The sequence below is a fragment of the Esox lucius genome, chromosome 6, assembly GCF_011004845.1.
Source record: "Esox lucius isolate fEsoLuc1 chromosome 6, fEsoLuc1.pri, whole genome shotgun sequence".
Classification (NCBI taxonomy): Eukaryota; Metazoa; Chordata; class Actinopteri; order Esociformes; family Esocidae; genus Esox; species Esox lucius.
The window spans coordinates 7145528-7157838 of NC_047574.1; the positions used below are offsets into that span (position 1 = coordinate 7145528).

The 12311-nt window shown below is 45.0% G+C and overlaps 1 protein-coding gene across 12 annotated transcripts in view; it reads left to right on the plus strand.

Annotated features, from left to right (window-relative positions):
- The window catches only part of ryr2a (ryanodine receptor 2a (cardiac)), a 185757-nt gene that overhangs the window by 92445 nt on the left and 81001 nt on the right, over positions 1-12311 (plus strand). For 8 of the 12 annotated variants that reach the window (XM_034292566.1, XM_034292569.1, XM_034292567.1 and 5 more), the window contains 9 exons: positions 2490-2608; positions 4033-4166; positions 4650-4891; positions 6673-6865; positions 8810-9026; positions 9520-9624; positions 10623-10726; positions 11110-11193; positions 12043-12202. In XM_034292566.1, the coding sequence (XP_034148457.1) occupies positions 2490-2608; positions 4033-4166; positions 4650-4891; positions 6673-6865; positions 8810-9026; positions 9520-9624; positions 10623-10726; positions 11110-11193; positions 12043-12202 (1358 nt within the window). Of the gene's footprint in view, positions 1-2489; positions 2609-4032; positions 4167-4649; positions 4892-6672; positions 6866-8809; positions 9027-9519; positions 9625-10622; positions 10727-11109; positions 11194-12042; positions 12218-12311 lie in introns of all 12 variants that reach the window. The other 4 variants (XM_034292561.1, XM_034292564.1, XM_034292565.1 and 1 more) reach the window with 1 other exon arrangement.

Here is a 12311-nt window from a genome sequence, read left to right on the forward strand (position 1 = left end):
AACATCGGAGACGCGCATCTCTTAGGAGGATGAGTCACATCATGGTACTGTAGGTTAGGGAAAACGCTGGTGTAATGTGTGCGGGAGAGTCACAAGATGGTGTCCAAATTGATCCCCTATCCCCTATAGTTCTCTACTTCTGACAAGGGTCATGGAGATTTTCTTCATTGTTTCCACTGTTTACAAAGTGGTGCTTTACATCCAGCATCAACATCTTTGCATTGCTACTGGAGAATTAATGGGGGGAGAGGGAGAGGGAGAGGGAGAGAGAGGGGGAGAGGGAGAGAGAGGGGGAGAGGGAGAGGGAGTGAGAGAAAGTGAGAAGGATGGAGATAGAGAACCCATCATGTATTCATGTCTGACTAGGTTTAGTTTGTGTGTGAGCAATACTGAATGTTGTGTATTAGGTTAACCACTGTCCTGTGAGGTTTTTCACTCTACCCATGAGAACTAAACTGGGTTTCAGGCTGCTGTCAATTTTTTTATCCCTGCTATTCACTTAAACATTATTATTATTTTAAATGTACTATATTTCCCCAGATATAGAACACATAAGCCAAACTGTGTGTGTATATATACAGTGAAGAGAACAAGTATTTGATACCCTGCCGATTTTTCAGGTTTTCCCACTTACAAAGCATCTAGAAGTCTGTAATTTTTATCATAGGTACACTTCAATTGTGAGAGACGGAATCTAAAACAAAAATCCAGAAAAGCATGCTTTTCATGATACATCAGAAAAGCAGAACTTAGTATTTGGTAAAGAAACCTTTGTTTGCAATTACAGAGATCATACGTTTCCTGTAGTTCTTGACCAGGTTTGCACACACTGCAGTAGGGATTTTGGCCCACTCCTCCATACAGACCTTCTCCAGATCCTTCAGGTTTCGGGGCTGTCGCTGGGCAATACGGACTTTCAGCTCCCTCCAAAGATTTTCTATTGGGTTCAAGTCTGGAGACTGGCTAGGCCACTCCAGGACCTTGAGTTCTTCTTACTGAGCCACTCCTTTGTTGCCCTGGCTGTGTGTTTCGGGTCGTTGTCATGCTGGAAGACCCAGCCACGACCCATCTTCAATGCTCTTACTGAGGGAAGGAGGTTGTTGGCCAAGATCTCACGATACATGGCCCCATCCATCCTCCCCTCAATATGGTGCAGTCATCCTGTCCCCTTTGCAGAAAAAGCATCCCCAAAGAATGATATTTCCACCTCCATGCTTCACGGTTGGGATGGTGTTCTTGGGGTGTGTGGAGTTTAGACCATAAAGCTCTATTTAATCCATGACGGCGTAGTGTGTTACTAATGGTTTTCTTTGAGACTGTGGTCCCAGCTCTCTTCCTCATGATCATTGATGCCCCACGAGGTGAGATCTTGCATGGAGCCCCAGACAGAGGGAGATTGACCGTCATCTTGAACTTCTTCCGTTTACTAATAATTGCGCCAACAGTTGTTGCCTTCTCACCAAGCTGCTTGCCTATTGTCCTGTAGCCCATCCCAGCATTGTCCAGGTCTACAATTTTATCCCTGATGTCCTTACACAGCTCTCTGGTCTTGGCCATTGTGGAGAGGTTGGAGTCTGTTTGATTGAGTGTGTGGACAGGTCTCTTTTATATAGGTAACGAGTTCAAACAGGTGCAGTTAATACAGGTAATGAGTGGAGAACAGGAGGGCTTCTTAAAGAAAAACTAAAATGTCTGTGAGAGACGGAATTCTTACTGGTTGGTAGGTGATTAAATACTTATGTCATGCAATAAAATGCAAATTAATTACTTAAAAATCATACAATGTGATTTTCTAGATTTTTGTTTTAGATTCCGTCTCTCACAGTTGAAGTGTACCTATGATAACAATTACAGACTTCTACATGCTTTGTAAGTAGGAAAACCTGCAAAATCGGCAATGTTACAAATACTAGTCCTCCCCACTGTATATATATAATTTTTTATGAGATGAAGAGAAAGTGAAACTTGTTCTCCCCACTGTATATTGTGGGAAAACACAACAATACATTTTTATTTACCACAACAACCTGGGAGCAAATATGGTTAACTAGGTTTTTCCTAGTCACTGTGCATCATATTCTTTATGTTGCTTGCTGTTTTAGGCTGTGTATCTCTTTAAGCACTTTGTGAAAAGGGCTTTATAAAAACTATTAGCTTGATTGCTCAAGCACCTATTTATATACCTTGCGAGCTCTGGGATTTTGGGATTTCTGGGATTTTGTTTAGTGGTCAGATACTCAACTGCTCTGCTACCTGCCAATCATTAACTTTTGGTTTACTGGGAACTAACAGGAGAGTAACTAGAGGGTTGTAACAGTGTAACAGCGTCATAATAGAGTTGTAACAGGGCTGTGACGATGTAATAGGGCTTTAAGAGAGTTGTAACAGGGTTGTAACAGGCTTTTTCTGAGTTCTACTGTGTTTATCTGGCTTTATAACTGTGATACTGTTTGTTTGGTCTGGTTTGTAACTCTGGCTTTGGTATTCAGGTATCTTGGAGGTGCTTCACTGTGTCCTTGTTGAAAGTCCTGAAGCCCTGAATATCATCAAGGAAGGACACATCAAGTCCATCATCTCCTTGTTGGACAAGCATGGACGCAACCACAAGGTTAGTGGAGTAGTCCACCTACATATCAAACCACTTCATACCAGCTACTGTGCCCTCTCAAAGCAGTTACTTTGTCTGCATTTTATTGCATTACCAAAGTGCATTAAAGTCAGCTAAAATGGGCCTTTCTATCAGTTGTTTGCATAAAGGTGGGTTGACACATTAAGGACACACTGCAGATTTTCTTCAAGAGTTCTCAATGGGCCTAAACATTTGAGCCCGGTCCAACCCAAGCCCAGTGAGCTTAAGCCCAAACCCAGGCCTGATTCATGTAAATTCTTTACTACACAGGCCCAACCTGCACAAGTCTGGGCTGAAACAAAGAACCAGCTTATACCAGAGACATGTGAATTTGGACATGAAGTACATCTAGGTGATTGTTAAGCTCTAACAAGATATTCCACAGATTTTTTGTGGAATTCACTGTGGGGCTTTGATTGGCTACTCAAGGACATTCACATATTTGTTTTGAAGCCATTCCACTATTTCTATGACTGTATGTTTGGAGTATTGTTTTGTTGGAAATGTAAATGTTTGGGGCTTTAAAGGAGATCCATATCAAATATTTGCCTGTACTTTTCTCTTTTTATTGATAAAGGTCTTTTGTCACCTCTCCAAGTTCCTTCTACTGAAAAGCATTCCCATAGCATGATTCTGCCACCACCATGCTTTACAGTTGAGATGGCATTAGCTGGGTGATTGGCTTTGTCTGGTTTTGTCAGATGGCACTTTTCATTCAGGCCAAATACTTTATTTCTCATCTCATCAAACTACTCTCTGCCTTTTTCTAAATGCAGGCGTGGTGTCATATGCCCTTTTCTTAACATTGGCTTCTCTGGACAAGCGCAAATTGGTGATGTTCTGCTGAGGCAGTTGTCTTTCTGGCAGGTCCTCTTGTTCTGTCAGAGTAGTCAGTCATTTCTTGGCCACAACCACAGACATAGCCCTTCTTGCCCAGTCAGTAAGGTCAGACAGGCAAATCTATGAAGGGAAGAGTCTGTTCCATATTTTTCTTCTTTGAGCAACTGTGACGTTGAAAACAAGAAAGCAGTTTTTTCTCTCTCGTTGTCTTGCTGTCAATTTGTTTGCAGTTGCTAATTACCTGAACATTTTTCTGTCATTTTGACTGCTGCTTAATGACAGAAGCTGTTTTACTCTATCCGGTAGCTGTGACCACAGTGGTTCAAAGATTTGTTCCTTGTCCCTAATAAACAAATAATTAATAAACAAATTTACGTAGTTCATTTTAAACTTACTGAGTCTGGCTATAAATGGAAACCTGGTCCCTTCCATTTTACTATAGTATCGCCTTTTAAAATTTGAAAAGCCACGCCTTTATTCATGCACTGTGGTCTGTGTTTGAACATGACCATCAGGGTAAACATGATGATGTAAGTTAACTCATCTGTTTGTTTACCATGCAGGTTCTGGATGTGCTGTGTTCTCTGTGCTTGTGTCACGGCGTGGCGGTACGGTCCAATCAGCACCTGATCTGTGACAACCTCCTGCCCGGCCGGGATCTGCTGCTCCAGACACGCCTTGTCAACCATGTCAGCAGGTACCACAGTGCAGCCCTGCTCAGGCAATCGTCACTCTTTCATCAGATCTTTTCTATATTGCCTCATTCACGTCATCCTCTCCCACACTTTGCTCGTCCCGGATCTCCCCTATTCTCCTCTCATCTTTCCTGCCATCCCGCTCCTCTCATCCCTCTCCTCTCATCCCGCTCCTCTCATCCCTCTCCTCTCATCCCCACTCCTCTCATCCCCACTCCTCTCATCCTGCTCCTCTCATCCCTCTCCTGTCCTTTACTGTCCTTTACTCACTCCCCCACTACTCCCCTCTCATCCCTCCTGTTCTTTACTCACTTCCCCTCTCCTCTCTGTTCCTCCTCTCCCCGCTCCACTCATGCCTCTCCTGTCCTTTATTCACATTCCCCTCTCCTCTACTCCCCTCCCGTCTCTTCTCCACTCTTCTCCTCTCCCTGAGGAGCTATTCAACGTTGTGTAACTTTCTTTGACCCACTGCCTTAACTCTCCAGCATGAGGCCCAACATCTTCCTGGGGGTGAGCGAAGGCTCCGCCCAGTACAGGAAGTGGTACTACGAGCTGATCGTGGACCAGGTGGTGCCGTTCGTAACAGCCGAGGCCACACACCTGAGAGTGGGCTGGGCCACCACGGACGGCTACCAGCCCTACCCTGGTGGAGGAGAGGGCTGGGGGGGCAACGGGGTCGGGGATGACCTCTACTCCTACGGCTTCGACGGCCTGCACCTCTGGTCAGGTAAGGTCAGGCCCTGTCAGACTGGTGCCCAGATCGCTTTGTGTTTTGTTGTCACCTTTGGAGAGGCAGCACAAAATTATTTGTCACCGAGCTTGGGTCTTTGGTCCAGTCTCCCGTGGTTCCTTTGCTTCCGTGCTGACGCCTGGGTTTATTTTAATTAGAAAGTGTGGTGATAAAGTGGGGTACAGGATGGGGTATAAGATGGGGTTTAAGGTGGGAATTAGGGTGGGGTACAGAGTGTAGAAGACCACAGTCTTAAGTCCTTCCTCAGCCTCTGCAGGGCGAACATGATTTGAATTAGCCACTTTCTCTCTTTTAGCCCTAGGTACCCATACGAGAGCCCATTTAGGGACCTCTATGGTGCTCTCTGGGCGCCTTTGGGCCATAATGGATGGGATTCAGCACGTCAGAAGATGGTGATGTCTTAGTAGAGTGTGCCCATACCTCATTATTCACTTCTGTTTAATCATATTGGCCTATTCCTGATGGATGGTCTTTGCTGCTCTCCCGTGTGTGTTTTGGGTAATGAATGAGATCTGGTGTTTAATCAGGCTTGATGAAAAGGTTCTGCGTGTCTTCAGGCCTGTCTGTCCCAGACTGTAAAGCACATTGGCCGTCAGCTGGGGCCCCCTGTCTGTTCACACGGCACTCTCCCAGCTCTCCTGCGTCCTTCTGCAGACCCTCATCTCCTCCCCCCCCCCCCCCCCCCCCCCCCCCATCGTTCCATCGCTTCAAACCGGCGTGTGACGTAGGCGGGCCGCGGGCTGAGTGGGTGGCTGGTGGGTGCGGAGGCGAGGACCTGGCAGAGAGCTTGCGTTAGTGAGGGGGCCGGAAACTGGGTGCGAAAGTCATGCTGACGCAGACGAAGTGGAGATGCTCCCGCTGAGTCCTGATGATTGAAACTGTGCTGGAGATGCCACAGAACGGGGTGTTTCCCTGACTTGAATGTGCGTTTGGAAGTGTCGACCTTCTGACCTTCAGTGTGTCTGGTTGTCGGTTCTGGGCTGAACCATTTGAGACATGGGAGAATGTTTGAGGTCAAAGCTTTTTGAATCCTCCAAACCTTGGCACTCTTCCTGGTGTTAATTACACTTAACTCTGTGTTTTCCTGCAGTGCCAGCAAATCACACGGAAAAACAGTTGCCCACACATTGACACGTACGCACACAGACGAACACACGCACATTCACTGACAGACACACACATGCTACATCTTCAGAGGGATCGTAATGTTTTATATCTCACTGGCATTGATTTCCTTTGATATTCACTGGAATCATTGGTTTTAAAGACAACTGTGTCTGTGAAAATCTATGTGTTAGTGTGTCAACTGTCAGTATAAATGTGTGTGTTAGTGTCGTGTGTAAACTCTGTCAGTGTAAATATATGTGTTAGTGGGTGTGTCAACTGTCAGTGTAAATCTGTGTGTTAGTGTGTGTGTGTCAACTCTGTCAGTGTAAATCTGTGTGTTAGTGTGTGTGTGTCAACTCTGTCAGTGTAAATCTGTGTGTTAGTGTGTGTGTGTCAACTCTGTCTTTGTAAATCTATGTGTTAGTGCGTGTGTGTGTGTGTCAACTCTGTCTGTGTAAATCTGTGGGTTAGTGCGTGTATCTTGGTCAACTATGTCAGTGTTAATCAGTGTTAATGTGTGTGTGTTGGTTTTGAGAATGTGGTCTCTTCTCTACCCTTCCTTCTTCCCCCCATTCTGTCTTTTTCCTCCTCTTTTCCTTTCATACCTCCTCACCCCCCCATCCTCTCTCTTTCGGTGCATCCCATCGCAGGCTGCATTGCCAGGACGGTGAGCTCGCCCAATCAGCATTTACTGCGTGTGGATGATGTTGTCAGCTGTTGCCTGGATCTCGGCGCTCCCAGTATCTCGTTCCGTATCAATGGTCAGCCTGTCCAGGGCATGTTCGAGAACTTCAACTCTGATGGACTCTTCTTTCCTGTAGCCAGCTTCTCTGCCGGGGTCAAGTGAGTTATCAACATATCAATCAGTCAACAAAACGTATCTAGACGGTTAATCATTGGCTTTCATCCAGTGTCATTTTGATCTGTAACCTGGGCTCCTAGGAGCCATATGCTAAAATCTACAGAATGCAAATACTCTGGACTAAAGGTGACAGGCGAAGGCTGGAAGTTGGCTTTCTACTTTTTGGATACATGTATTTGTTGTTGTTTCTGATTGGTTGGAAGTGAGTTCTAGAATGCACACTCATTCCTGATACAGGGACAGGCAGACGGGATGCCTAATCCGGCCCAAAAAGACCACAAAACCAACGTTTCCAACAAACAACAATATCAGCAAAACGCATTCTAGTAGAAATGACGTTTTTTTATTTGTGAATTTAGGCTATCATGCTATCATATTTCCGTTGCTACAGTCGTTAGTTTGCTAAGTTTATTGACTGTACCTGGTATTATCTTGTCAGGTTCTCGCCATTTATCTCACATGAGATCATTCAACTGATAAGTCTCAAGCCCCCTAGCATTTCTTTGCATCTGACATCTCCCAGGAGACACTGCTGCAGCATGACCATCGGCTTGGTTTCCAACACACCGTAGCAGATCGCTATTCTAATTCAATGTTGTTGGGTATCGACTAAGCAGCGTCAGGTCTCAACAGGACCGGCAGTGTTTCGCCAAGTTCCCAACTCGTTTTTTTCCTCATTTGGATCAAGCAGGCCAACAAAGATCCACTTTCTGAAAGAAATCTTACTCCCACAGTGTCAGAATGATCTCTGTCATTATCGGTGTGAATAGTGAACTTGGCAGTCTTTCCCCACACCTGCTACCTCAAGTTATCTATCCTCACTAAAGTCATTTTCACTTCCTGAGCTACCTGAGATCTCTTTCTTTTTCATCCTGCTTGGCACGACTCAGCTCCTCTTTCTCCTCACTTTCAGTTTGGCTGACCGCTGGTAACATCCCTACATTTCTCATCTCCTCCCTTTCCTCGATATTCATTTTAGGTCGATTTCCCAGCCCAACAACTATCGTTAGCTTCACTGGATGTAAGTGAAAAGTAAAAAAATACACACAAATCCTGTCCCAGAATACTTTCCCGACAGTAATAAGTCAATCAAATGTAAAGTCAAATTTCTTTGGATCTCAATAGTGCCCTACAATATGTGCATTTAAATCAGATAACTGATCACCTTTTCAGATTGTAAGTGATTAAAATAATGACGTGTGACGCGGATCATTACAATGTCTACAGGTCGTCATGCTTCTTAGGCTTCATTATCTACTCTGACCAAAGTAGTATTCCAAATAGCTGTATGAGGTTTTTAGATTTAAGCTTGTGCATGCAGAGTATTAGAAAAACAGGAAGTGGAAAACTTTAGCCTGTCCAAATGATCTGGACATACAGACACACTTACCAACTGACCCTCCGTTCTATGAACTAGATCTATAACCCTCACACGGCAGGATATACACTTCCATTCATCCTGATGGTCTCTGGCGATGTTGTAATTACGTTATCTCTGCTTCAGTGCACCACAGCCGTCCGATGCTGAAGTTCCATCGGGCCGCGGGGTGTCCTTTCAGAACCTTTAAATCCACCGTCAGAGTAGGGAAATGTTATCAGGTCGATTGTAAGACATTAAGCCGCTACTACTGCAGTCGTAACACAACTACGGAGTAATTGTGTTATGACAAATTATTTCCCCCGATCATTCGCGTCTGCCTGTTTGCCCGGCGGAGCTGAATGTTTGCCGGTGAGATATTCATCATCTCTAACAGTTATTGTGCTGTGAAGACAGCGTGACTATGTGTACCTGTGACCTGACGGCCAGCTCCAAAGAAATGTATACGTAACTTTGCTGCCTACAGCAATAAATGGTTTCGTTTTTGATGTACGACCTGGCTGCGGGAGAGCGGCGAACGTAGCAATTCTTCTTCTTCCCTTCCCAGGGTGCGTTTCCTGTTGGGAGGTCGCCATGGAGAGTTCAAGTTCCTCCCGCCGCCGGGCTACGCCCCGTGTTTCGAGGCGGTGCTGCCCAGGGAGAAGCTCAGAGTGGAACACAGCCATGAATACAAGGAGGACCACAGTGACACCAGGAACTTACTGGGTCCCATTATCACCTTGTCACAGGCTGCCTTCACCCCGACACCCGTCGACACCAGCCAGGTAGGAGTGTACCCTCCCACACACAAACACACACTTTAATTTCCATAAAATATTATGTAATTTCTAACCCTTTAATTTAACCTTAACTCCTAAAGTCCTATTATAATCCAATTATTAACCCCAAGCCAGAAATATGTATATAAGTGAGCAAAATGTCATCACAGGTCATGTAAAACTAAATTGCAAGTCATTTAATCCTAATGTAGTATTACAAGTAATGTAATCCTAATGTAGTATTACAAATCATGTATTTTTAATGTAGTATTACAAATCATGTATTCTTAATGTAGTATTACAAGACATGAAATACATAACATCAAGAATATGTAGGGTTTGGTGTACTCAGGCCTTTTTCCTGGGTTCAGGTCAAATGGCTAGCTTTGACATGACGCATGGTTAATCATCTTGGTCAGAAAGACCCCCTGGCCCCTGTGGTCCATCGTGACCAACAGTCCTCACTGACCTCCGCGTCTGTTCTGTGTGTTGTCCTCAGATCGTTCTGCCTCCCCACCTGGAGAAGATCAGAGAGAAGCTAGCGGAGAACATTCACGAACTCTGGGTGATGAACAAGATAGACCTGGGCTGGACCTATGGAGCTGTGAGTAGAGACGGGCTCATAGAGCTACACACACACACACACACACACACACACACACACACACACACACACACACACACACACAGCTTTGAATGTTCACTGTAATTACTAAAATATCACAGCAGTGTTGGCCCTGTAAGTATAGATAATCTATAGGACTGCCATCATTTACTGCTAAGCTGTTTTTCAGCTGGCGTCACCATGATAGGAGAACACGAGACGAGAACGAGAACACGAGACGAGAACGAGAACACAGAGACGCCCAGAGAGGCAGTTAAGCGATTTCCCTCAGGGGACAGAGCTGGGGGAATTGGCACCATGACTCTGGCTCTGTTGACAGACGGACAGCTCCTATAGCTAATTAAGGTCACCATCTAATTCAGGCGCCACCTATTAAAGAGACAGGGCTGGACTGAGGTTAAGGCTGTACCTCTTAAACAGACAGGGCTGAGTCGAGGTTAAGGCTCTACCTCTTAAAGAGACAGGGCTGGGCTGAGGTTAAGGCTGTACCTCTTAAACAGACAGGGCTGAGTCGAGGTTAAGGCTCTACCTCTTAAACAGACAGGGCTGGGCTGAGGTTAAGGCTCTACTTATTAAACAGACTGGTGAGGTGAGATGGGGGCTGAGGTGAGAAGTTAGACGGCAGGAGGTGAGTTTAGACAGGGCGGTCTGTTTTAACTAAGACACTCCAGTCAGTCGTGTCAGCCAGTCTGATATAGTTATAACTCCCTCTGAGTGCATGGATATGCTTTATTATCTCTGACCATATATCATCTGACTAATATAGCTAATATCCCGCTGTGACTGTATAGATATATCATCTCTGCAAATCGGGCTTTGCCGCTGTATTCTGCCTATTCTCCAGTGTTCTGCATTCAGTTACTCTATCTTGTTTTGAGGACTTGCACCTTTGTGGCTGGCAGCACCCCCTCATTAAGTCAAATCCCTGGTATGTGTCAAGGTACTTAAAGGGGACCGGAATCATGTTGTTATCACAGGTACGGGACGACAACAAGCGTCAGCACCCGTGTCTGGTGGAGTTCTCCAAGCTCCCGGAGCAGGAGAGGAGCTACAACCTACAGATGTCTCTGGAGACTCTCAAGTAAGTCCGTTTTCCTCTTTAATTTGTCTGATTTAATTTAATTTCAGGGCCTGTAGGACGTTGGTCCGCTTGATCTGGAACGGTGTGCAATTCTGAATTCTGTGTTTCCTTCCTGTCACTCATTTCGCTCATCTCCCTTCGTTGGATAACAACTGAACCCTAAATACTGCAGAAAGTATTTAGAATCACCCGTATGTCCAAACAGATACTGTATTACATCAGCCATAACCATTATCTTTTGTCGGAACGGATTTCGATTAATGACCTTCATCATACAAGGGGAATTTTAAACTCTGAGTCCTCTTTTTTGCCCTTCTGAGTGATTTCGGTGAAGTTGCCGTCTCTCCCTGTACCTTGACCTACTGATTCTGATTGGTCTGAAGGACTCTGCTGGCCTTGGGTTGTCATGTGGGTCTTGCCGATGAGCATGCTGTGGAGAAGGTGATGAATCTCCAGCTATCTGACACGTGAGTCACTGTGTTCCTGTCGCCGTGGTGATGTACGTAACTCACGAACCACTAGCCACGGAGACGTCCACCTGTAAGACTTGGTTTCAAGGGAACCGTGTAATTTTTTACGTTGACTGAAAGTTGTGCTGGTTCCTTTGCGACATACACTCATTAGGCAGCACTTTGTACACAACAGCAAATACTTGTTGTTCATTCTACGTGGTTTGCGTCTGTTATCTCTGAAAACTTCACTAATAGGTGTCAACCTCCACCAAGAGCGTTGTCAATAACTGCAATTACTGTGTATTTGAAGAACTGGTATCAGACTGCCATTGTGAATTAGAATTTGTTCTCAATGACTTGCATAGTTAAATTATTGGTTAAATTAAAAACTGAAAAAAGTATCTATACATTTTTTTGTATCTGAACAAGATAACTTTGACAAACATTTAGAAATAACTTTTACGTGCTAAGACACTCTTTGTATTTCCATGGTGTATATTTCTTAAAAATGTAGGTGTATTTGCAGAGGTTGGGTGCCCTACAGAGATAGAAGTCACTAAAACATCTGTAAATATTGAACTGTTTGTGACACGTGTGTGGTGTACGTTGACCAATTAGGGGTTGTCATGTTAAGTAGGTACAAGTACATAATTACATAATGTCTTTGCGAAAGCTTGGTCCTACAATTCCTATCCAAACTAAATCTTGAAAACAATTGCATAGGTTTTCTTTGCACTAGCGGAATTGATTGCCTTGGACCTGCATGTATTGACCATTTTAAAATGAGATCATCACATAGCTTTCCCTCACATGCTGTTTCCCCTTCTTTATTGTGATGTGTTCTGCGAACCTCTTCTGCACCAGATATGAGCTGTCTAGTGGGTACAAGCCGGCCCCAATGGACCTCAGCCACATTAAGCTGGCCTCTTCCCAGGAGGCCATGGTGGACAAGCTGGCAGAGAATGCTCACAATGTGTGGGCCAGGGACCGGATCCGCCAGGGCTGGACCTACGGCATCCAGCAGGTGTGTCACCCAAAGGTGTGTGTGTGACTGCTTATGTGTGCATACGTGCGTCTGTGTGTGTGTGTGTGTGTGTGTGTGTGTGTCTGTGTAGCCAGGACACAGGAGTGGG